Below are 25505 nucleotides of genomic sequence, written 5' to 3' on the forward strand. Positions count from 1 at the left end.
ACCCAACCCCCCCTCCCCACGACCAATGAAGCATACACGTAATCGGGCAGACCGTCAAACTGTAAAGCTCCTCAAACAATCCATCGCTGCAGCCACAACATTCAAACACACTTCCTTTCCCCTAGCAATATACCTAATCAGTGCCCAGAAAACCTGGGGGACCTACTCCAAGCGTATCTTCAGAAACAAATGGATCATCTAACCCATACAAGATCACGCCAACAGCAATCTCTGCAGGCGGAGCCATCTTTATTGACCCAACATACTCCAGCGAAAAACATGCCGCGCTGATATAGAATAGCGTTCCGTGTATGCTTCTCACATAGGCCTTCGATCACTAGGTTTGATGACACGTAAGATTGTCTGGATAGCATGGTAATTGTAGTTCCGATTATCTCGTTGACCTCTAAACCAAGACTGACTCTTGGGAGAATCTCTCGTTTCCCAAAGCTTCGTTCAATATCTTAAGAGAAATCATAAGTAGGCAGTCCGTCTTGGTGGAAGATTGAGTAGCGGGATTGCACGGACGGCGATGACTTCTTGATGTCCTAGTCAAGCTGAAGACGGGTAGAGAGTCGTGTTGTAGATGGGCCCAGAAAGAGTGTCTCACACAGTGCAGTCTCGGCATAATGGAATTTCTGAGTGGGAAAGACTGCCATGTCCCACATAGTTGGAAAACAGATAGACATAATTTGTAGTGATTTCTATTACTTCATTTAGCCAGATAATTCGGCTGATATTAGACATCGGGCGTGTCTGATAAGAGTGAAGATTGTGGGAAGTTCGTGATTGAACAGTGCAGAGGTTTATAAACACCAAAGGTGACAGCTGGAAAGATGCAGTGCTGTATCTGTGGTTGTCGACATTCTGCGTTCATAGGATGGAAGCGTATAGAGTATCTTCCATGTTATGTTGGGCGAGTACCAGAATTGAGCCGTAATGTAATGAGGTAGAGGTAAATAAATCTCAGGAGTGATGAAGTAGGATCAAGTATTCCACACAAAGGCGATGATTGAAATCAAAGGCATCATCGTTGACGGGGCAAGAAGCTGGCTTAAATACCCGTCCACCCTAGTTTTGGCTTTCACCGAGCTGTGGGTCTATTCACTCACAGATCGGTGAATGCTGGGCTGTTATGTTTAATACATGATACTTTTGTACTATATATGAATGTGAATGAGAAATAATTGAATGTGAAATGGCAGGAAAACGAGGCTATTTATAGGCGTAGGCGCGTACTAGATTAGTTACCTGATCTTTGGAATGTTGCGATTCTGCTCTTCAGCAGATCGGAGATTTCCACTAAATGGACCTGGTTCTAATCATGCGATATTGTATACCATTAGAATGGTATGGTAGATGAAGGGTATGACTATTGAATATGCTGAAATGTGAAGAGTATTGTCATATGGATGGAGTGGACTACTATTCACATAACTTCATCACAGACCCTCAGCATCAATTAACACTCTGGCTAGATTTGATATTGCAGATAAAACAGTATTATTACTCGCTCACTATTAGTCAGTCTGATCAATCCCCAATCCACATTATTCCCATCTAATCATCCGCATCCCTGGGATCATGTGTCCTCCAAAACTCCTCATACTCATCCTGTGTCTGCCCCGGCACAGGCTGATAAAACGTCAACGGGGCAAGAGGAATGCCCAGATGCTCCATCTTCTCAATCTTCCTCCTCGTGGCCTCATGCCTCTTGTTGACACTATACACACTAATGCGATGCGCCGAGGACGTCACATGCAGGCCCCAATTCCACGCGGCCCGCACATTCAACGGCTGGGTATTCAACGAATTATCCCAACACCGACAGACAATCTCAATCCAACCCTCCACATCACACGGCAACTCCATCTCCCACGTCCGCCACGTCCACCTCCCCTTCTTCGACAACTTCTCCTGCGGCACCGCATACCAACTGAACCCCCCATCCGCCGACAACTCCACCCGCTCCGGCCACCGTCCACCCCCGGAATACGCCCACCCCTTGCACCGGATCTTCCCGTCATGGACAATCACCTGCTTCGTCCAGGGAGACATGATCGCCGAACTGACCGGCATTTCCTGGATCTGGATCCCATCCGTGGGACGCTGGTTATATTTCCCGACCTGCTGGTTGAAGTAGAGATACTCCCTGCTCTGCACAGGTGCTCGGGACGGATTCTCAATCGCCTTGATCCAATACAGCCACTTGACGCTGCGCGCTCCGATATACCCCAGTACCACGACCCGCAACGGATACCCATGGATCTTGGGCAACGGCTCCCCATTCATCTCCCACGCAAGGATCACCTCGTTCGCCTTGACCTTCGACCACGGCACACTCACCACGTAATTCATCGCCTCCAGATCCTTGATGTACGTCTCCGCACCATACAACTCCAGATGCTTCGCGGGCGCAATCAACCCCCCGCAATCCTTAATCACCTTCTTCAAACTAATCCCCACGTACCGCGCCGTCCCAATCGCCCCTTCCGCCCACGGCGCCTGCGGCACTTCATCGCCCTGGCCCCCATACAGCGCAATCTGCTCGATCCGCCGCGTTCCCGAACACTGCATCGTCACGAGCTTCTCCATCCGCGGGAACCGCGTCTCATCCTGCAGATCCTCCAATGTATAGTTCTTCGGATGCTTGACCAGTCCATCCAGCTGGAGACTCCACTTATCCTTCTCGATCAGGGGAATGCCTCCGTGATTGCGCACAAAGTGTAGCGGATTCGGCGTGACCACTTTAGACGTCACCAGCCGCTTCGGCGGCTCCCCGTTATACGGGAACTGGAGCAGATGCAGCATATCCGGATGTTTCTCCCGGAGCACAGTGCGCCAGCTATCATCAGCCACGGAGGCAAGTTCCCCGCCTAGCGCGGCGTGCCATTGCTTGAAATCCTCGCCGGTAAGCACGGGGTTGGTGTCGGGGATAGGACCGAACATGTAATCCGGACAGGGGTCGAAGGTTTGGGAGGTGAGGATGCGGTGCGCTTTGGCTTTTTTATCGGGGTAGTTTTCCCATTCCACGTATCTATACCAATCATGCAACGTTAGCATAAAACATTATGAATAAAGGGATGTGGAAGAGGGAGAGATAAATACCCCTTCCACCCCTCCTTCTCCCTCTTAAACAACTCATTTCGATCCCCGACTGCCTCGATCGCCTCCTCATCTTTATACCGCTGCGTCGGCTTCGGCGGGTAGATGTGCACGGTGTCCAGACCGGATTGATCGAGAATAGGCAGTTTGTGACCTGCCATGCCTTGCTCGATCTTCCATTCGTCGGGTCGGTTGGTCGTGTCCATTTGGGCGGTTAGGGTCGTCATGGTGCTGGTTTGGGTGGACATGACCTTTTCCCAGATCAGTCCTTTATTGTTATATTAATGTAGGATGTTTGTGATGTGTGAGTAGGTTGATGTGGATGGGTGGTGGTGGGTGTTATATATGCTTGATGAGGTATACCAAGAACAGATAATACTGATAGGAGTAGTAGTAGTGTATGGGAGGAATACGCCGGAAGCAGCAGATTCGAAAAGAGGAGAAGGAGGTGGGGGGAATGCATGTATATTACTTACCTGGTTGGTTTAGTGAGTTGGTGGAATGTTGGAACGGGTGACTTCATGACTACCACTACCACAGACCAACTAACTATCTATAGTATACTAGTATTTATCCCTGTTGTATGTTTACACCCGAGAAATCGCCGGACCTGTCGGGTTGAGCGGGGAAACGGGATATCTGACTGGGTTGAGTCAGATTGGGGATATTTCTTGTTTTGCGGTGGATGGTGTAGGGACTTGTGGTATACTTGTTTCATAGTGGAGGGATGTAGGGAGGGAGGTTGTAGGGCTGGGGTAGCTAGCTAGCTGGTGTGGACTGCGGAGTGGGTAACGTTATCATTAGGGTGGATCTTGGACGTTAGTGCTTCGCAGTTAGTTATGGTAGACTTGTTAAATGAGGTTGGTAAGTGGCATTGGAATGGACGTGATTGGTGAATGCGCGGTCTAGATCCGGAATTGGGTTTGGGGGGAGGGGGTTATGTTCCGATGCATCCGGGTATCTTGTTGATCAGAGTAGTGTGGATGTTATGAAGGGGGGAGACGATAAGGGTTTCGGTATTGTGATATTTTCTAAATTGTTAATTGGTGTATACTGTGATGCTTTTATATGTTTAAAAATGGTATAATTTGCAAGTCTGTAAGTACTGTTATAAATTATAATAAGCTAAATGAAGACGAAAGAGACCTGTACAGCATGTGATAAACTTACTATACAATCTGAGAAAGCGTATTGAAACTGCCCCGTCACAGCCCATATGCAGCAAATTCCTCCCGATGGTTGGATTGGCCACTGCCATGCACAAGAATGCTCCTTGACATTTTTTCTCCGAAAGTACTAAGCAATGACAGCTGGCATGCATTCTTGACCATCCTAAAACAACACTATAATCAACACTTTTATACCCCTAGCTACACAAAGTACAGCACATCTACGTATCTACTCTCTACTCTCTACTTTTTACTCTCCCTCTTCCTCACCACCTCCTCCGTAGCCTTCTTCACCCCTTCGCCTAACCCCGGATCCACCATTGAAAACAGCTCTACATTCATCAGCACCATCACCTGAAACAAACCAAAGAAATCAAGGGATAAACTCACCATACACCCTCCCTCTCAACTTATCACTCCAAACCTGCCCCAAATGCACCGCCACATTCCCAAAGAACCGTTCCTGATGGCCCTCCTCCTTTCCGATCACCTTCCACAGCCCCCTCGCTTGCACGAAATCATCCTCATATAGCCCATACTGAAAGTTACTCACCTGGCCCACCCACTTCTCATGCTCTGTGAGGGTGCTAACAGCCTGCGGTGCTTGTCCTTTCACATCTTGGTAGAATTTAATGGGCTTCAGAGATGACCCGACGTAGTTGGGATCAGCGCCGTAGTTGTCGGAGAAATTCATTTGCCCGTCGCGCTGATAGGGACAATACACTTGGGTTTTGGCTGCGTTGGTGGGAAGTTGTTGGTAGTTGGTGCCGACGCGGTAGCGTGCTGCGTCGGGGTAGGAGAACATGCGCGCTTGGAGCACTATACCATATATATTAGTCTTGGATTGGACTGAGGAGCAGATAGTGTAGGCTTACTAGGATCGGCGGATGGAGCAACACCAGGAACCATATTCGATGGAGAGAAGGCGGCTTGTTCAATGTCGGTGAAGTAGTTCCGGGGCTGATCAACCACCATTATCATCAGCATGGACCTATTTGTTACCTGGTAAATAGTGGGGATGACATACATTCCGATTCAACTTCATCGTCCCAATCTGCCGCAGCGGAAAATCACTATGCGGCCACACCTTGGTCATATCGAAGATATTCCATCGGTAGTTTTCAGCCTGCTCGGGAGACATGACCTGCACGTAAACATTCCAGGTCGGATAGTCTTTCCGCTCGATGGCTTCAAAGAGATCCTGAATGAGAAAGTCGGGATTTTCTCCGGCCATGCGGACAGACTCTTCTTTGGTGAGGTTCTTGATGCCCTGAGTGGTTTTGATATGGAATTTGACGTATTTGAAGGAGCCATCCTGATGCAGAGTCAGTGAGTAATCATATATCCGTGAAACAGGGGTAATACCTTGAGGGTGAATTTGTAGGTATGTCCACTGTAGGCATTTATATGTCTCAAAGACGCAGGGGTGCCTCGATCACTGAAGAGATGGAGGAGCTGATGGAACCCTTCTGGGTTTCCGGCGTGGAAGCTAGCCAGTCAGTAGATATTCACTCCTATGTAGCAGTAAACATACTCCCAAAACTATCAATGACAAGTTAGCACCTGACCCAACACGACGACTCATAGAAGAAGAAAAAAAATACCATATTCGGGTCCGGCAAATGCGACTGCGGATTCCGCTTATGAGACCGATTCAGCGACGGGAACTTGAGCGGATCGCGAATGAAAAAGACGGGCTATAACCAACACATTAGCTTATTATACCCTCACTTTCACATCTTCCCATGGAGGAAAGGCATTACCGTATTATTGAACACCCAATCCAAATTCCCCTCATCCGTATAAAGCTTCATCGCCCAGCCATGCACATCACGCAGGGTATCGGCCGATCCAGCCTCCGGACCAACGGTCGAGACGCGCAGGAGTAGCTCTGTGGTTTTGCCAATTTCGCTGAGGAAGCTGGCGGAGGTGATGTCGGAGCAGTCGTGGGTGCAGGTGAATTCGCCGTATGCGCTGTGCTGTTAGTAGGGTTGTTGTTTTTGGGGAGATAGAGGGGGGAGGAAATGTACCCGGCTGCTTTGGCGTGGACTACGCTGTTGAACAAGCTATTAGTACATGTAATGATGGTGATGGAGGTAGTGAAATTACCGCTCTGGAATCCGCTCACGAGCAAAGTGAGAGAGAGTCTCAATGAGCTGGGTATCCTGCATTAGAAGCAGGCCGCCATTGCCGCTGCGCAACTGCACCGAACTGGCGTTGCTGGCGTAGGGGCAGCCTGGATTATTAGCAGATTTTATTAGATGTACTATAAGGACATACCTTCGGCGAGGGTATAGTAGCGTTGATCCATAATCCTAGTAAAGCAATTGATGACAGAATCGACAAGTTGCAATTGTCCACTACAAAACACTAAACTTCCCTCCAAGGAATCATGTTTATACTTATACCCTGACCCCCAAAAAGTCAATTACATCACAACACACTACACTACCCAATGCTTATCAAACCTTACCACCACCATCATCAAATAAGAGACACTCTTTACTCATCCAAATTAATTGCAACCGTTAAACCGTAGCAAACTACTTCACCACAACCCTAACCCCCATACCCCCCCTAACCTCCCCACCTTTCACAACCACTCCCAAAACCCCCCACCAGCCCTTCCTGACCCCCCGAAACGCCTCCCTCAACCCAGGTCTCACTCGATCCAATCCCGGTCCAGGCTCTCTCACACTCGTAATTACCACCACTGCCCCATCATCCTGATTCCCAAAGTGTATCTCCGTGCCAGGAGGTAGATTCCCCAACTCGATGCCCTCCGTCGTCACGTTCTCGCCGATTCCACCCGGAGTGAGGGGCTTGGTGCCCTTGAAGGAGGTGGAGGAAATGTGACGGAGAGATTCGATGGGGAGGAGGTGGATTTGGCGGAGGTTGCTGGCTGTAGTGCTGCCGGTGGTGTGCTGGGTGGTTTTGCCCGCGTGGCAGTCGCCGCTGACGCCGTGGTTGGGGAGAAGAGTTATTGATGGTACTGGGGTTTTGGAGGTGGTGTGGGTGGGGGATTTGGAGACGGAGAGGACGCGAGGGAGGGTGGTTGTCCCTGTTAGGGTTGTTGTGGATGTAGTGGTGGTGGTAGTTGTGGACATTGTGGTGTGGAAGTGATGGTGATTGTTTGCTATGATTAGTATGGAGTGGATGGTTAGGAGTAGATGAAGTTGGGATATAGTCTAAGATGATACAAATAGAGTGATGGTGGGGTTACCCCTCCTGCCAGCTCAGCGACAGGGATCATCATCATCAGATGATTAGTCTCTGCTTGACGGAAGCTTAACTGGTCAGTACTGTGTAGATATGGTTGGTTCTTTCTCGGGTAGGTAGATCTCGACTACTTAAGAGATAGTATTTGGTTTTCCTAATGTTTATTATATTCACAATGTGCATAATATTTCCATATAGAACGGCAGTTGAATAGGTCTGTCTACCCCGCCAAATCCCGATCCCATCTCCCTCGGATACAATCCTCCAAATCCACCTCCCTCACCAACAACCCATCATCATCCAACGATACTCCTCCCCTCGATCCCGCCAGAATCTCTCCAAACGGACCCACTATCCACACTGCCCCTCCACACCCACTTTCTCCCGACGGCCCTTCCCTTCCACTACCACTACCACTACCACCAACATGAACATGTCTCTGCTCCACTCTCCCGGGACTCATTTCCCCATCCACATCCACACTCATATCGGCATTTGACTGTCCTGGCCACACAATCTCATGCGGTCCCTCCGCCGTCACAGACCTCCGTGGTCCCATAGCCGCAGCTGCACCACCACCATCGGCATGCCGAACCTCCGGCCAGACAATCTCATGTGGCCCTTCAGCTGTAATAGACAGGGACCGTTTCTTCGCGCCTGGTGAGAATTGCCAGCTGGGGATACGGGTAGGAGAGGCAAGTTGATGTTGATGCGCAGGCTGAGAAGTAGTGTAACTTCCTAGAACGAATACTCTTCCTTCGACAGCTACCGTGCGCAGTAAACTCTCCCATAAGCCAGTTTCATCGCCACCATCGCTGTCACCGCCATCGAGATAGGAGACACCGCCGAGGGAGATGTAGACTTGAATACCAGCTGTATAGAGTTCCTGCCGAATAAGCGGATGGTAATTCTCCTCGCATAAGCCGACACCTATCTTCACCTCGAGCCCACTTTTGCAATTGATAGTGATCGGAGATGTATGCGGTTGTCCGGAAGAGAGGTATGTCTTTGCTGCGCCGGTCTATATCATCACCACCAAATTATTAGCATACCCGTCCATCATCATACAGAAAGATAAGAGGTACAAACCAGCGCAAAACACCTCCTCTTCTCCACCAACCCATCCGCAGGATGTATATACACCACAGTATGATACAGATTCCCACACGCGCGCTCCAGTAACCCCACGATCAGGAACAGTTTGGTTTCCTGAGCGAGATGCTCCAGGATCTCTCTAGCTTTGGATTTCTTCTCGGCGTGGCATTCGGGATTACTTCCCGGGTCGGATAGGTCGTGAGCGCAATTGAATAGCTTCAAATATTGATCTCTCGGGCTTTTATTTCTTGTTGTTGCAGATGGTGTCGCGTAAGACGGGATGACGAGGAGATGAGCGCCCTTTGACGATGCAGAGTGCGCGAGCTGGGTGATTTGGGATGGCGAGGTGGATGTTATGGTTGGGTGGGCGATGGCGAGGGTGAGTTTTCTGGGGGACATAGTAACTAATCCGATTATACTAGATAATGATTATGACTATTATGAGAAGGATCAAGATGATCATGATGATGTTGTTTGAGTGGTGGTGGTGAGATGACGAGGTTGGAGTGCGGAGAAGTTACAAAGTTAGACCCATGGTTACATGTGACGTAGTGCACTCTTTGTTTTGGCATCAAACGGCCCCTGACAACACGTCATTTGGATATAAAGCTTTTTCAGTGACTGCTGGATTGATACCATCTACTAATTACTCAGCCGCTACAGATGACAAGGGTGTAGGAATTATCAGTCAATCTTCCGGTATTGCGTACATACATTGATTCAATGTCTTATAATACATAAGCTCAACGCTAGACGCAAGAAATAGCTGCAATGCAAGCCCATGCGCCTCGCTATGACTCCAATTTTAATACCCAAACAACCCGTTCATCACAACTTAAGCAAAGCGTATAAACAGGAAAAGATCAGTTAAACGTTCATCCCCTTTGCGGTCGCAGCCTGCTGCAACACCCGCGGCCACCGAGAGATCATTTCCACATCGTCCAGCGCGCCCTTGCCCTGGTTGCGCACGTATTGCGCACTAGGGTCCACTCGCGGCTCGTAGTCCCAGATCGATGGAGTGCCCTGGATCAGGGCAGAGTACACGAGGCGTCGGCGGCGCTGCGACCGCAACACGTCGTCGCGGATCTTCTCCAGATCCCACCGCGCGTGCACCTCCTCGGTAAAGTACGCCAGCAGCTTGGCCGGCTCACGGCTCTCCGGGAGGGCATACGCCGACTTGCCCGGGCTAGGGGTGCGCGGGGGTGTGGGGAATGGGAACGACGCACGCTGCATCGGTGAACCCCGAGGCGAATCGCCTGGCGTGGGCAGCGGCGCAGGGTTCAACTGTGTGACAGGCACGGGCTTGGGAGCCTCAAACGACGGCTTCTCCGTCAGCCCCGCCACCAAGTTGACCCGCTCTTGTGGGTCGGCCTCCAAGTCGAACAACATGGGTGGGTCAACCAACGAGTACACGAACTTGTAGCGCCCGCGCCGGATCATCACCGTTGGCGACTGTGTACCTTCTGCCATGTACTCACCCAGCACCGTGTTGGTCTTGACGCCGTCCTCGCCGGTCAGGTAGGGCATCAGCGACACGCCGTCCAGCGGCAGCTCGCGCACCAGCGGTGCCCCCACCATCTCTGCGAACGTCGGCAGCAGGTCCATGGTCGAGACGTTCTCCTTGACCCGCTTGGGTGCGAATCGCTTGGGCGCGTTCACAATGAACGGGACACGCGACGAGTTCTCGTACCAGACCATCTTGTACCAGAGACCGCGCTCACCTAGCATGTCGCCGTGGTCGCCAGTGAACACGATGATGGTGTCGTCGCGGACTCCGCAGTCATCAAGCACCTTGAGCAGCTTGCCCACGTTGGTGTCGACGTACGTGCAGGCAGCGTAGTAAGCGCGGCGGGCCGCCTTGATACGCTCCTCGGGCATCTCCTTGCCCCAGAGGTCAATGCACTTGAGCACACGCTGCGAGTGCGGATCCTGCTGGTCCTGCGGGATAGCCGCCTGCTTAGGCAGCGGGATGTCGACGTCCTCATACAGATCCCAGAATTCCTTAGTCATGGCATAAGGGTCGTGGGGATGAGTCATGGACACGGTCAGACAGAACGGCTGGTCGTTGCGCTGACGCACATGATCATAGAGGTACTGGGTTGACTTGTAGATGACCTCCTCATCAAAGTCCAGCTGGTTAGTGCGCACCACGGGACCCGCCTCCATGACGGAAGACATGTTGTGGTACCAGTCGGGACGGATTTCCTATTTCGGTCAGCATTTCGCCATTCCCCAAGCCGGATGGCGGGGTGAATAAACTTACCGGCTCATCCCAATTCACTGACCAGCCGTAATCGCCAGGATAGATGTCGCTGGTCAGGCGCTGCTCGTATCCGTGCAGCTGATCCGGACCGCAAAAGTGCATTTTACCGGCCAAAGCGGTATGATAGCCTTCACGGCGCAGATAGTGAGCGTAGGTGGGGGTGTCTGCAGGCAGATCGGAAGCGTTGTCGTAGGCACCGATCTTGGAGGGCAATTGACCGGTCACCATGACGAAGCGCGAGGGCGCGCAGAGCGGCGAGTTGCAGTAGGCGGAGTCAAAAACGACACCTTCCTGCGCCAACTTGTTCAAGTTGGGGGTCTTGATGGGGGAATCCTTGTCGTGGAAGGCCAACAAGGGGGCCGCCATCTGGTCGGCCATGATGTAGAGGATGTTAGGCTTCTTCTCAGCCATGATGATGATGGAGGACACTCTCTGTCCGGGGATGGATGCACTGGATCAGGATAGAAGTGAAGTCAAAAAGGGGAGACGCGTGACGTCGACACCAAGGAAGACAATGATGTCGGAAAGTGTGACGGGAAGGTTTAAAAGGGAAGGAAATGACGGAGGAGTATGTGAGAGAGAGGAGTGTCAATAAGGAAAAGGGAGCGGACGACAAAGAGAGACAACCGGGCCAGAGAAGGATATAAGTAAGTCAGGCGGAGCGAAGGACTGGTGGAGACGGAAGACAGTAGACGAGCAAAAAATTGACCAACCAATCAAAGCATCCATGGGTGGGCAGTGAAAACCGGGAGGGAAAAGGGCGACAGCCGCGCTACCGGGGCGTGTCGCACCAGATCTCCATGTCACCGCAACAATGGAACCATCAGCGGGGACGATGGTGTGATTGCGGAAGGTTCCATGGTTGGTGACGCAGGGAGGGTGATCTCACAGCCACGGGAGGAGGATCTTCAGGAGAGCCGAATAGAAGAATGATTAATTAATTGTATCTGGGGGTGTTGGTTGTTGTGTATGTATCTATCTGTATCTGTCTCCTGGAACAGAAACATAACAAAGTCCCGAAAAATGTGACTTTCTTATTTTGAAAGTCTTGGCTAAGTTTGCTGCATGGTATCTTTTTTCTACGACTAGACTAGTCTACTATGGTAGTTCCGTTAGCATTAATTATCTTTCTGCTGCTTTCTGCTGCTGCCCCCGGCATATTTTCAAAGAACCAGAGTGGAGATCGGCAGAACCGCCTGATAACCGCCCGGGGCTCCCCAATCACAGGCCAGAAAAGGGGCCACCGCCAATCCCTCTGATAGGCAACGGATTCCTCGAGGCGTTGCCACGCGAGCCAATCGCGGTGGCGCGGTTCTCCGATGGCGACACTAGTAAAACTGGTACTTTAGTCTAATCAATGGTCTTTTATCTTAGCCGAGTTTATACCTGTTACTATTCATCTACACCCTCTCCACATTCCTTGAATCTCCCTCCTGCCTGTTTTGTCGGAAGATAGACAATCTGCTGACACCGCTGCTTCGCTTCATTTTTCGAAATGAACCATCTTCCCTTCCCCGGTCTGCTAGCCGAGCATCCCGCTGCACACTAGTCCTTTTTCAATCACCCACTCTTGGCCCCTTGGCAATAGGTTTATTGCTGATTGGTCGCGCTGTTTCCACCCCCGGCCGGATCCGACAGGGGTCTGAGGCTGCTGACTAACGGGGACATGCGTCAGCAGCGTCGCCACAATGTTTGATTGGGTGTGGGATTGAGCACGCGATACATTGGGGTGATTTCCAAAGAACAGGCGAGGTTTCACTACAGCCAGCCCAGCCCAGCCCCGACATGCGATCTGTCCTCATACTAATGTAAACTGTTTTATGTACTGATTGATACCAGATATGAACATCCCCGGTACAGTACATGTCATACAGCAAGGCAATCTGACTTTATCCCATCCCCAGATTATACTACCACTTCTACTGAATGGTTTCCTGTGCAAGTCCACCTCACCTTGACCTCAGTGATAGACTATTTCCTAATAAGTAGAACCTCATTACTAAGACAAGCAACTTCCACGGAGTCTTTCTCCAACAATCCAACCACCAACCACAATTCAAGCCTTCCCCTTGCCACTTACCCAACCCAATTCCAGAATTCTTCGCCGGAACCATTCATTATTCCCAGATGGGTTGGACAACGACGGGAAAGAAACCAGGATGGGAAAAGTCACCTACAATAGCAAAAAAGAATAAAAAGAAGGGAAGGGAAGGGAAAAAAAGAAGAAAAAGAAATCACCTGCCCAAATTTCCCCCGATCCACGGATCCTCACCTCTTTCCCACCTTTAGCAAGGCTTGAAAGAACCACAAATGTACAAGGACACATACTAACTAGTAGTAGACTTTGTGAATAGAGCCAGAAATTCTAATTCAATGTCCCATGACTAGTACTTGGTATACTTCATCCCACAACAGTGGAAAGTAAATTAAATCAATCAGTCACACAGACACCCTACCTGCTAGCAATCAAGCCCTTACACAACGCCAACCCCCGTGTCCTACCCACATCTCATCATAATTTACATCCCACATACAACCAACATACACACAAATAACAATAAACAAACAAATAAGATACATGACATAGATAGAACAGATAGATAGATAGATAGATAAATTAAACTTCGGACATGCCGTCGGAACGAGCATACCTACGGAGTAGTGTCCATGTAACTATCTATCCGTCACATCACCAAATATTCCGGGGCGATGGCATCATCGCCCTCCCGCCCAACCCCCCCATCCATTCCGCGTGGAAATCCTAACGAAAGTTACGTATACAATCTAGAAGATGATCATCCCACCGGTCGTCACCATTCTAGAACACACTACTTTGGAGGTTTAGTAACTAAATGAAACTATCTATTTTTAAGCAATTCACTTACGTTAGACTAAAATACTAGCTGCGTGATCATAAACTGCCGCTAAGGGATAGTTATTCCATTTCAGGTATAAATATTAAACTTAACTAAGTAGTTAAGAATCATAGTATGGACTACTATTAGTATTATCATATACTAACTAATTGTACTAATAGGACTAATGGTACTAAGCTTCCCCGCATTTCGGGGGGTCCGTGGGTCGAATGATCACTTCTAACTAACCAACTAAATAACTACGTACTAAGATGCATGTAGAATCTTATTTCAAGATGATCATTCTCATAGTAGATAGTAAGTAGGTAGTAACTTCTGCCTAAAATTTGAATCTCGCTGGTTGATGTATGCATGTACCACGACATCCCACGCAGTGAGGTCAATCAGGAAAGTATTAAGATTTTCCATTGGGGGGTGGGGGGTTGTAGAAGAGTAGGTTGCATGTATCGAACCGATCTCAATCCACTGCTGGTACACTTTTCCACACTTGCTGTTTGCTGCGCTTGTTGCACATAAGTTGGAATTGGAATTCCGCCTGCTTGGCTTGGCGTGCACATCCGCCCATGTTGGTTGGTCTTGGTGGTCTGAAAGATGGGGAGGTACGTTACTGCCACAACCTGCTAGGCTTTCCTCCACATCAGCCAGTTTCCGCTTATGCTATACCCTGCTGTTTATCTTAGAAGAGAGCATGCTCACAATACAAGGTAAAGCCGTATTCTAGTGCAGGTAGAATTCTTACTGCCTGTTGCTTTAGGTTTTTGGCGCCTGAGGCAGTAGGTTAATACCTCTATGTCAAGAAAGTAGTCATGGTTCTGGCTGTACTGAAAGTAAGCCTTATTCTTTAGGAACATGGTACGTCTACTGAGGTAGGGTGTGGCATGAGCAAAGACTGCTGTGGCAGTAGCTTCCCAAAGATGGGACTGGTCGGGGACCGCTTGGCGAATATTCTCTGGATGCGCGCAGTCATGTGCCCGGTGTCCCTTGCGGAAATGGGCTTGGCGGGTTAAACTTGGGGTTTGGTTTTACTTATCTAATGGTCGGAGAGACTTGGACGGTCTACATTTTGAGGCTGGCTGAGTTTGCCACTTGGATGTCAATGGAAACAAGTCAACGGCTATGATTTCGCTAATGACAGATGTAACTCTTCTTATATATACCAACACAGCAGGGCCACAGGCCACAACTGCCAAAGGCCCGCGACATTCACATATTTTTCCTGTCAAAGAAAGGATGGGATTGCCGGCGGTTGGATATGGCGGACCAATCTCATGTAGGACAGTGCTGGTAGATGACACCACGTGACTAGAATCCGGTCGAGGCGCCATGGATTTGTCTGCTGCGGCCATTGATTTGAGTCGATCAATCAACTTTGACGGAACTGCTTCGGTTAGCATCGGCCTACGTGCAACATGCAACAAAGCATTGACTCACCTGTAGATCCGCCGGATGAACATGTACGCCGTCAGGAATCCAACCGTGCCCGTCAGGAGACCATACACGGCGCACGCCAGGAAGCTGTAGCTGAAGAACAGCAGACTCGATACGAAGCCAGTGATGTGGAGGTGGAAAATGAAGTACCACACGCAGTAGCCAAACACCCAGAATGCGCTGCTGCTACCCGTGAGGAAGCTCTGCCACCACCAGTGGTAATTCTCCGCGCAGAGTTGGCTGTAGGTTGCGATGATTGTTACTTCGCTGACCGTTACCATCAGGATCGACGACACGGCGCTCAAAAAGCCAAACACGTAGTAGTACCCGCTCTTGTCCTGCCACAGGTTCTTGAAGACAAACAGAAGCTCAATGAACAGCACCGCGAATGGACCCAGGCCGGTCAAGAGAGTCCCGCTGATGCTGTGCAAATACCATGGCTGTGGCGGGATTTGACGCGCAATGGAGGTCGTCTTGGTCGGGTGCTCCCAGGGCGCGGTGCGCACGTATCCGTACCAGCTGCCGGCATACACCAACGGCACTTGGATGAGGAGCCAGAGAGCCAGAAGACTCACCAGCGTGCCGAAAGGAATGGCAGTGCTAGAGGCCTGCGCCCACACGAAGAGGTTGAGAATGAAGATGAGGCAGAAAGCGAGTCCAGGGAAGAATAACGCAGTCTGAATCGGTCAGCCAGAGTCCTATCACACCATATGAACGACTTACTATGAGAGTGTTCTTGCGCCAATATGTACCGCCGAAGGTCTTGTAAAGCCTTCCCGAAAAGTAACCCGAGAAGAGACCAGCGAAGACGAACAGACCCATACCAACGCTGACGAAACCGCCACGGAAACTCGGGTTCAAAACACCCAGGCAGCTGAGTAGCAAAAGTCCCGACACCATAAAGAGCAGCTGCATACCGGAGCCGACAAGGGGTGCAAGCAGTCCACTGTACTGGGGCACACGGAAGACATCACCATGAAGGAGTTTCCATCCACTCACATCTTCGAGACCCTCGTCATCAGATGAAACATCCGCATCCCGTTCGACATCTGCTCCTTGCTCCAAAAGTCCATCGCCCTTTCTCTCGGGCTTGGCTTTCCGGACCTTGAGTTTTCCATCCTCCATGGCCCCATCTCCACGGCCCTTGATGTCTCCTTGAACCGTGCGACTCCAGATAACATACACGGCAACCCCAAGAACACCAGCGATGGTCAACGAGTTGAGAATAGCAAGCCAATGCGTCGTAGAGCCCTCATCCTGGTTGCTGAAGTACAAGTCCCACCGGTTCCACCAGTCGACTCCATTTTCTTCCTTGAAGTAGACAGAGTAGGTGTAGGGGATCTTCAAGGTGGCACCGTCGTCAATGTCGCCATCCTCCTCGGGAATGTACGATGATCCAGGGTACATTTCGCGCAGCTTGGAAGTATCCGGGGGGATGTACAGCTCCAATCCCTCGTGGGTCTCGTGGACATGTTGGGGGCAGCCGCCCTCCAGATGATCGGCGGCGCGAATGCTCTTCGGGTAGATCTCGAATCCAACAATAACCTTTCCGCCCTCGGGTGCCGACCGCCAGCGGATGACAATGGTAAAGTGATTGTTGATGTAGTAACGCGGCTTGCCGTCGATGGGCGAAAACTCCTGGAATCCCAGCTTAAAGCCAGTAGCATAATATTTGCGACTACGGTCAACGGTCACAAAGCTTGTCGCTCCAGGCAGATTGTCGGCAATCCATTCCGCTACATAACCTTCGTGGATGAGTTGACGACCCCATTTGACATCCTTGCGCCCGACCTCCTGTGTGCAGAGCGCTTGGCATTCGACGTTTTTACCCATCTGAAGTTCGAAATCCGAGGTCATGATGCGATCGCCGCGAAGGATCTCTCCCAGATTCAGAGACACGCTTTGTCCAGAACCGAAGGGGGAGCCACCATGCGATCTTCCGCTAGGGGGACAGACGAAAGGCAGGTCAAAGTAGGCATACTGGAGTTGTGTGTTGTCGGAGAAGATCTTATTCACAAGGAGGGGAATATGCTCATCGTCATTGTAGCGCTTGACCGAGTAGCCTGGCAGTAGCATTCATGCGTAAGCATCAAGAGTCCTACGGGCATCGTCGCGGCGTAGACCACCTACCAGGAACGTAAAACGCATAGGCATAAGACACAAAGAGAAGCCATAGCGTCCACTGACGGGGACGCCAAAATTGAGACAACGCCATGATCGGATGGCGGAAGAAGGATTCAGCCCACGGTGTCCGAAGCGGTGGGTGATGCTGTTGCGCAATGCACCCACGATCGCGGGCAGCTGATTCGTACGTGGCGGATCCGACAATCCCAGATGCAGATCAATAACTTTCAACTGACCGCCCGATCTTCTTTCTCAGAGCTCAACTCGTATAGTTTGGGGTATTAAAAGCAGTATGTACGAAATGTAATTGCAGGCCAGAGCTCAAAAGACGAACATATCCGAAAGACTGAAGGAAAGGGACAGGCTAGTTGGCAAACGGGGATGGGTGATGCAGCCCGACGAGCAGGTATTGAACGGAGATCCAGCGGTTCAAGATGCGGGTGGGTGGAGGAAGACAGCAAAAGGACAACTCAGGCCGAGCGAACGAGTGGAAACGGCATTGAATGCCAGATGAAGTGAACTAGACCCGCGAGTACTGAGAGAGGAGGATGGAGGATAGGGAAGAGATGAAACAGGAAGAGAGGGGAAGAAGGAGAAGAAGACGGGGTTCGTTTCTCGATGCTTTGTTTCGGAAGTGAAGAAGAGCACGGAAGCCTCGCCCTCCTCAAGGGGTTTAGCGCCATTCCGCAACCAGTTCCAGGCCGGCCTCCTTTTTCTATTCCCATGGTCAGGACACTTTTATGGTAGATGCTAATAATTTAAGGTATCTATCTATCTGCAAGCTACGCTTTACCCAAGGCTTTAAAATTAACCTAAAGTTGCGCGATTCTGCCGGAGATGCACCACCCACGTCACATACGGTCGGTCTTCACTACTGAGAGGTACGATCAGCGTATTGTAGACTTAAAAGAGTTTATGATTGTATCAAGCTTGTAGTAAGTTTAGATGAACTAAGTGTAATATCAGAGAGGACTTCTCCTTGTAGAAGTAAATACTAGGTGGTATAGTCCGGCAGTATCATGTCCGCCAGTTAGGGTGTCGGGTTAACAGCAAGTGAACTCCTATCGGTCACTATACCTAGATGAAAAGAAAGGAGGATATCTGAGGAGAGAAAAATATCTCAGATGATGGATTTATCAGGAATATAGAGAAGATAACTAACAAGACAGAGAACAGATAAGACAAGGGGAATGGCCATATCTATTGAAAAGGAAAAAGATTCTGGGCCTCTGGAGAGGTTTATATGCTTGAATGTTGTTACTACTACGCTCTACACTCAGTCTTAATTCACATTTTACCTTTCCGCTTGCGATTGTAAATTGTCATGATTCCTGCTAATGTAACGCCGTGCAACTAGGCTGTGAAAATATTTGCTACATAAAAAAGGGTCATCCCGCATTGACACGTACGCAGAAATGCATCGTCAATAAGGGATATAAATCAACTGGGGAAACTCGAAGAATGAAAAACAATAATGCAAGTCATCGCGGTCGGAATGAAGACGTGATTAAGAAGGGTGGCTCAGGAGATACTCCACTGCCCCTTGCACGCTGCCTCCTGCTCGACGGAGAGCCTCGATATTTCTCTCAAACTCGAAGAATCCCATATCATTCAGTTGACGAAGCTGCTCCGCATACCGTTCCTCAGGGGGCCGGTTATCCTGCGGAGGGGGGCTGCCAAATCCACCACCAAAGAGTGCCGCCAGAGGATTGGTGCCAGCCGCGCCGCCTTCTCCCGGCGCAGCACCCAGGTTCTGCATCCATTGTTGCAGCAAGGCTGGGTCCCGGAGGAAAGGATTCTGTTGCGGGTTGAAAGGGTTCGCACCCGCCTGACCACCCTGGCCACCAAAGAGCGCTGGGTTCATGAACATGTTGAACGGATTCTGGAAGCCCTGCTGATTCTGTCCTTGTCCCGTAGCGTTGTCACCCCCAGCGGCTCTCTCGGTACCTTCCTGTTGAGTTCCGCCAGCGGTAGGGGAGGCGCCCGACGGCGTCGCTCCTGCAGCAGGGTTACCCATCATGGGATTGCCTCCAAAAAGCGCCGCAAAAGGATTTCCAGCACCAAGTCCGGCAGGCATAAAGGGGTTGAACGCGGCTCCAGGAGTGGGCGTAGTACCGGTGTTGTTCTGAGCGTCTCTGTTTCCCTCGGGTGTTGTGTTGGTAACCCCGGGAGCGGGAAATGCGCTTCCTCCACCAAGGCCCCCGCCACCCATAGCTCTCTGCATCTGTACCATCTGACGTATCGAGTTGGGGTCGGTGAGCATGCGGCGAAACTCCGGGCTCTGCATCATCTGGCGCACGCCGGGACCCATTTCGCGCAGCATGGGGTTCTGCTGGATCATCATGTCAATCATGGCGGGGTTTTGCAGAGCTTCGTTGATCGTAGACTGAAATTGGGGGTTTTCGAGCATGTTAAGCATGGATTCCGTGTCAGGAGGAGGGCCCATCTAGAAACAGTGTATTAGTGGTCTGTTGATGGCACAAGAAGTCTGTCAGGACAAGATCAGGCAAACGACTTACCCCGCCATCAGGTCCAAACATTCCCGCACCTGGCAGTTGCGCAAACCCGGCATACCTGGCCCCCGTCAACCCCGCGAGTGGGTTATTGCCCGTACCGGCAGCGAGATTAGTAGGAACGCCAGCAGCCGCAGGAGTGGGAGCAGCGCCAGCTGGTGCGGATGTTGATGTCGTCGACGCAGCACCTCCAGGGCGCACATTGCTGGGCGCACTCTTCACCAGGTGAATAGTGTGCCCGTCCTTGATTTTGTACGTTGCCAGGGTCTCATTATCTTTGAGGACTCTGCCCGAGTAGATCAGACGCTGGCGCTCAGCCGGGGTATCAGCATATTCCGATGACGATAACTTCTCCTTCAGATCAGAGACGGAGGTTGATGATGGCAACGTGAGAGTGTATTTGGCATCATTGGACGACTTCACGTTGAAAGTGATTTGCGCATCCTCGGCGGCGGTAGTATCATCAGCCATGGTTTGTATTGGGGTTGCGACGGGTTGGAGGTGATCGAGGGGTGTCCGGAGACAGTCAGCCTAAAGAGACAGATCACGTCACACAATAAAGGTTGTCGGAGGAGAGTCGATCAAAGTAGGAACGTCGTGGGAAAAAAGGATGGGGGAGAGGAGATAGTGGTGTAAAGGAAGGGAAGTAGGTAGACGGGTAGATATGCACAATGGACTGGGGAAGTTGTCCTCTTGCAGGGAGAGTAAGGCAGCGTCGGCCAGTTAACTAGTTAACTTACTAGGTTGATTAGGTATGGGGTTGCCTCAGTGCTGAGTTAACGGATGATAGCGTAACCGGCGAGGTAGAAGCGGGCAGAATCGCATCGTCCGCCTTCCAAGCACGCTTGTACCGCCCAAACGGTATTTCCCCCGCCGGTCCGCCCACATCGGCGGGCTGCTGTGTAAGGTGCCGTACGTACCGTGTAAGTGAAGATAGAGCTATCACGTGATAGCAGCCAAACCAGGCAAACGGAACCACAAGCTCATTTCCTTCTTCGCTAACCGGAATTTTCACCTTTCCTTTCCTTTCTTGCAGAAACACGCTGTCTGGCTTGCTTCTCTCTCCTTCCCTCTCCACCAACCTTCCCTCTGTGTGAGGACACTCGGTTTCGAGAGTCCTCTCTCCCCATCTGCTCCACTGGCAGCAATGGGACTGCTTGCATTGTAGTGTCATCCTGGCTACAATCGCGTCGTAAACAACCCCCCAACCACACCCCTCCTCCACCTGTTTAGGCTCGGTGAGAGTCGCGTCTGTTCACCATGGCGACTACTTCGCACATGTTCATGTACTCCTTGACGATCCAGCCTCCAACTGCGATCACCCAGGCCATTCTCGGTCAATTTGCTGGGACCAAGGAGCAGCAGATTGTCACCGCGTCCGGATCGAAGCTCACGATCCATCGTCCCGATCCCACCCAGGGCAAGGTCACGCCGCTCTTTTCCCAAGATGTCTTTGGCATCATCCGCTCGCTGGCAGCCTTCAGACTGGCCGGTAGTAGCAAAGGTATGTTATGCTTTCCCTGTCGGACTTTCAAGATCATCATAGTGATTCTTCAAGCTTCCCGGGCAGCACGATCCCTTGCCGAATCGTCCCCGCTTGGTGCTGGGACGTGCTCCCGGTCGGCAACGTTGACACTGGGTCTTGGTGATTGAGAACTGTGCTGAAAGATGCCTGTAGATTACATCATCATTGGCTCGGATTCGGGACGCATCACTATCATTGAGTATGTGCCGTCTCAGAACCGGTTCAACCGGATTCATCTCGAGACATTTGGCAAGTCGGGTGTCCGCCGTGTCATCCCAGGCCAGTATTTGGCTGTGGATCCCAAGGGCCGTGCGTGTATTATCGCTTCTGTTGAGAAGAACAAGCTTGTATACGTCCTGAATCGAAACTCGCAGGCCGAGCTGACGATCTCGTCCCCGCTTGAAGCCCACAAGCCGCAGACACTGGTGTTTGCCATGACGGCGTTGGATGTCGGGTATGAAAACCCGGTCTTCGCAGCGCTTGAGGTCGACTACTCAGAGTCTGATCAGGACCCCACTGGCCAGGCTTTCGAGGAGCTGGAGAAGCATCTGGTCTACTATGAGCTGGATCTTGGACTCAATCATGTAGTCCGCAAGTGGTCCGATCCCGTTGATCGCACGGCTTCTCTTCTCTTCCAGGTCCCTGGAGGCGCAGACGGTCCCAGTGGTGTGTTGGTGTGTGCGGAGGACAGTGTTACCTACCGTCACTCCAACCAAGATGCGTTCCGAGTGCCAATTCCTCGGCGCAGCGGTGCCACTGAGAACCCGGAGCGTAAGCGTTCCATCACGGCCGGTGTGATGCACAAGATGAGGGGTGCTTTCTTCTTTCTCATTCAGACTGAAGACGGTGATCTCTTCAAGCTCACCATCGACATGGTTGAAGATGACAACGGTCAGCTCACGGGTGAAGTCAAGCGACTGAAAATCAAGTACTTTGACACTGTTCCGCTGGCTTCCAGCTTGTTGATCCTGAAGAGTGGTTTCCTCTATGTTGCCAGTGAGGCTGGTAACCATCATTTCTACCAGTTTGAGAAGCTGGGTGACGATGATGAGGAGATTGAGTTCACGAGCGAGGCTTTCTCCGCTGATCCATCAGTCCCTTGTGACCCCATTTATTTCCGGCCAAGAGGTGCAGAGAACCTCAACCTTGTTGAAACCATCAACTCCCTCAACCCATTGATTGACAGCAAGGTGGTCAACATCACCGAGGACGATGCGCCTCAAATCTACACTATTTCTGGCGCTGGCGCTCGGAGCAGTTTCAGGACGCTCAAGCATGGCTTGGAAGTATCCGAAATTGTCGAATCAGAGCTGCCCAGTGTGCCTTCTGCGGTCTGGACGACCAAGCTCACCAGATCCGATGAGTTTGATGCTTACATCATTCTCTCCTTTGCCAACGGAACTCTTGTGCTCAGCATTGGCGAGACCGTCGAGGAAGTTACCGACACTGGTTTCCTATCCACCGCACCAACCTTGGCTGTTCAGCAGCTCGGCGAGGACTCTTTGATTCAAATCCACCCCAGGGGTATCCGTCACATTCTCGCAGATCGTCGGGTGAATGAGTGGCCTGCCCCTCAGCATCGGTCGATTGTCGCAGCCGCAACCAACGAGCGTCAAGTCGCCGTTGCTCTCAGTTCCGGCGAGATCGTCTACTTTGAGATGGACTCTGACGGGTCCTTGGCTGAGTATGACGAGCGCCGTCAAATGTCAGGCACGGTTACCTGTCTCAGTCTGGGCGAAGTTCCCGAAGGTCGTGTTCGGAGCTCGTTCTTGGCTGTCGGCTGTGACGACTCGACTGTCCGTATTCTGAGCTTGGACCCTGACTCTACTCTGGAGAACAAGTCGGTTCAAGCCCTGACCGCTGCTCCTTCGGCCCTGAACATCATGTCAATGGCTGATTCCAGTTCCGGAGGAACTACCTTGTATTTGCACATTGGTCTGTATTCCGGTGTCTACCTGCGGACAGTTCTGGACGAGGTCACCGGTGAACTCTCGGATACTCGCACGCGTTTTCTGGGATCTAAAGCTGTGAAGCTTTTCCAGGTGTCTGTCAAGGGACAAACGGCAGTGCTGGGCCTGAGCTCGCGTCCCTGGCTTGGGTATTCTGATGTTCAAACGAAGGGCTTCATGCTTACTCCACTCGATTACGTTGGGCTCGAATGGGGCTGGAACTTTTCAAGTGAACAGTGCGTGGAGGGCATGGTCGGTATCCAGGGACAAAATCTACGGTACGTTTATTATCTTTATCCCCACTTTGCACCTGCAATCGATCGTATGATGAGAACTGGGATCCGAAAGCCTATGTGGAAGAACCTTTTATACTTGTACTATTTCCAATTGTTCCTACTGAGATCATTCATCTACACTATCATTTGTCCTTGAGGTATCTACTGGACATCAGCTAACATGCGTGGCTAGGATTTTCTCTATCGAGAAGCTGGACAACAACATGTTGCAACAGTCGATTCCGCTCTCGTATACTCCACGCCGCTTCCTGAAGCATCCTGAGCAGCCGTTGTTCTACGTTATTGAATCTGACAACAATGTTCTGTCTCCCTCTACCAGAGCCAAGCTGCTGGAGGATTCAAAGTCCCGTGGCGGTGACGAAACCGTTCTTCCACCCGAAGACTTCGGATACCCCCGGGCCACAGGGCATTGGGCTTCTTGTATTCAAGTGGTTGATCCCTTGGATGCCAAGGCAGTTGTTCATACCATCGAGCTGGAAGAGAATGAAGCGGCGATTAGCATTGCTGCAGTCCCATTCACCAGCCAGGATGATGAGACGTTCCTGGTGGTAGGAACAGCCAAAGACATGAGTGTCAACCCGCCCAAATCCGCCGGTGGCTATATCCACATTTACCGCTTCCAGGAGGATGGAAGAGAGCTGGAGTTCATCCACAAGACCAAGGTCGAGGAACCACCTCTTGCGTTGCTGGGATTCCAGGGCCGCCTGGTTGCTGGTATCGGGTCATTGCTTCGCATTTATGATCTTGGCATGAAACAGCTCCTTCGTAAGTGTCAGGCGCCGGTTGTGCCAAAGACCATCGTTGGTCTGCAGACCCAGGGATCTCGCATTGTCGTCAGCGACGTTCGCGAAAGTGTCACGTATGTCGTGTACAAGTATCAAGAGAACGTGTTGATTCCGTTTGTGGATGATTCCGTGTCTCGCTGGACCACTGCCACCACTATGGTTGACTATGAAACCACTGCCGGTGGTGACAAGTTTGGCAACCTTTGGCTCCTCCGTTGCCCGAAGAAGACGTCTGAAGAGGCGGATGAGGATGGATCGGGCGCGCATTTGATTCACGAACGCGGCTATCTCCAGGGCACTCCCAATCGCTTGGAGCTGATGATCCATGTGTATACTCAGGACATCCCAACGAGCTTGCACAAGACTCAACTTGTAGCAGGTGGTCGGGACATCCTCGTCTGGACTGGTTTCCAGGGCACGATTGGTATGTTGGTGCCATTCATCGGCCGAGAGGATGTGGACTTCTTCCAAAACCTGGAGATGCAGTTAGCTGCACAGCACCCTCCTCTCGCTGGACGGGACCACCTGATCTACCGCAGTTACTATGCGCCGGTCAAGGGTGTCATTGACGGAGACCTGTGCGAGATGTACTTTTTATTGCCTAATGATACGAAGATGATGATCGCAGCGGAACTGGACCGTTCTGTCCGGGAAATCGAGCGCAAGATTTCGGTAAGACTGCCTTTACTACAATTAACATATAAGATGACTAATGATGTTATAGGACATGCGGACCAGGGTGGCGTATTAATTTGAATGGTTTCGGCGTCTACCAGGGCTAATGTTGTATGAGGGTTTCGGATACCCCATAGTTGATTCTCCTTTTGCACATGAAGACATGTACATTTACATCAAATACCAGATTATCCTAAATCCGGTATCCGTTGGTGGTGAGTGGCGCATAGTACGTCGAGCTCCCTCGTATTCAGTAGTGCACTTAGCGATTGCACGTCTCTTGCCTCGCTCGATCTCTCGCTCCCCTCGGTTGATCTTGAGCTGGATGCAGCCTGTACTAGATACAGCCTGTACGAGACAAGAATAAGGCGTAAGCCTTCGACGATCTTTGAGTACGATCTTACCCGCATGCCACGGGTATCATCGTAATTTATCCGTCGAGACAACACGTAGCAGATGCAGTGATTGTTGGTATTCAGCAAT

The 25505-nt window shown here is 51.0% G+C and overlaps 9 protein-coding genes across 9 annotated transcripts; 1 reads left to right on the top strand and 8 right to left on the bottom strand.

The window, feature by feature from the left end:
• Positions 1–1560: 1560 nt before the first annotated feature.
• On the bottom strand, positions 1561–3353 carry AKAW2_51712A (sulfite oxidase; the record flags this gene model as incomplete). The annotated part of the gene is made up of 2 exons (XM_041691672.1): positions 1561–3037; positions 3109–3353. The coding sequence occupies 2 exons, from the start codon at positions 3351–3353 to the stop codon at positions 1561–1563; spliced, it is 1722 nt and encodes a 573-aa protein (XP_041545133.1).
• A 1164-nt stretch (positions 3354–4517) lies between these two features.
• Positions 4518–6585, bottom strand: AKAW2_51713A (catalase; the record flags this gene model as incomplete). Its single annotated transcript, XM_041691673.1, has 11 exons — positions 4518–4606; positions 4665–5093; positions 5150–5234; positions 5302–5589; positions 5640–5763; positions 5809–5816; positions 5879–5971; positions 6038–6248; positions 6305–6328; positions 6384–6510; positions 6555–6585. The coding sequence occupies 11 exons, from the start codon at positions 6583–6585 to the stop codon at positions 4518–4520; spliced, it is 1509 nt and encodes a 502-aa protein (XP_041545134.1).
• Positions 6586–6817: 232 nt separating this feature from the next.
• Positions 6818–7381, bottom strand: AKAW2_51714A (MOSC domain-containing protein; the record flags this gene model as incomplete). The annotated part of the gene is made up of 1 exon (XM_041691674.1): positions 6818–7381. The coding sequence occupies one exon, from the start codon at positions 7379–7381 to the stop codon at positions 6818–6820; it is 564 nt and encodes a 187-aa protein (XP_041545135.1).
• A 332-nt stretch (positions 7382–7713) lies between these two features.
• On the bottom strand, positions 7714–8987 carry AKAW2_51715A (nitrilase; the record flags this gene model as incomplete). Its single annotated transcript, XM_041691675.1, has 2 exons — positions 7714–8514; positions 8583–8987. 2 exons carry the CDS (start codon positions 8985–8987, stop codon positions 7714–7716), a joined length of 1206 nt encoding a protein of 401 aa, XP_041545136.1.
• Positions 8988–9455: 468 nt separating this feature from the next.
• On the bottom strand, positions 9456–11262 carry AKAW2_51716A (putative choline sulfatase; the record flags this gene model as incomplete). The annotated part of the gene is made up of 2 exons (XM_041691676.1): positions 9456–10793; positions 10852–11262. 2 exons carry the CDS (start codon positions 11260–11262, stop codon positions 9456–9458), a joined length of 1749 nt encoding a protein of 582 aa, XP_041545137.1.
• A 3487-nt stretch (positions 11263–14749) lies between these two features.
• Positions 14750–15073, bottom strand: AKAW2_51717A (uncharacterized protein; the record flags this gene model as incomplete). The annotated part of the gene is made up of 1 exon (XM_041691677.1): positions 14750–15073. The coding sequence occupies one exon, from the start codon at positions 15071–15073 to the stop codon at positions 14750–14752; it is 324 nt and encodes a 107-aa protein (XP_041545138.1).
• A 13-nt stretch (positions 15074–15086) lies between these two features.
• On the bottom strand, positions 15087–17370 carry AKAW2_51718A (transmembrane 9 family protein; the record flags this gene model as incomplete). Its single annotated transcript, XM_041691678.1, has 4 exons — positions 15087–15105; positions 15159–15832; positions 15879–17218; positions 17286–17370. The coding sequence occupies 4 exons, from the start codon at positions 17368–17370 to the stop codon at positions 15087–15089; spliced, it is 2118 nt and encodes a 705-aa protein (XP_041545139.1).
• Positions 17371–18786: 1416 nt separating this feature from the next.
• On the bottom strand, positions 18787–20263 carry AKAW2_51719A (ubiquitin domain-containing protein DSK2; the record flags this gene model as incomplete). Its single annotated transcript, XM_041691680.1, has 2 exons — positions 18787–19725; positions 19799–20263. The coding sequence occupies 2 exons, from the start codon at positions 20261–20263 to the stop codon at positions 18787–18789; spliced, it is 1404 nt and encodes a 467-aa protein (XP_041545140.1).
• Positions 20264–21052: 789 nt separating this feature from the next.
• On the top strand, positions 21053–25098 carry RSE1 (DDB1/RSE1 family protein; the record flags this gene model as incomplete). Its single annotated transcript, XM_041691681.1, has 4 exons — positions 21053–21296; positions 21471–23544; positions 23735–25019; positions 25072–25098. 4 exons carry the CDS (start codon positions 21053–21055, stop codon positions 25096–25098), a joined length of 3630 nt encoding a protein of 1209 aa, XP_041545141.1.
• Positions 25099–25505: the final 407 nt, after the last annotated feature.

This window comes from Aspergillus luchuensis, chromosome 5 (assembly GCF_016861625.1).
Source record: "Aspergillus luchuensis IFO 4308 DNA, chromosome 5, nearly complete sequence".
In the NCBI taxonomy this organism is placed as follows: domain Eukaryota; kingdom Fungi; phylum Ascomycota; class Eurotiomycetes; order Eurotiales; family Aspergillaceae; genus Aspergillus; species Aspergillus luchuensis.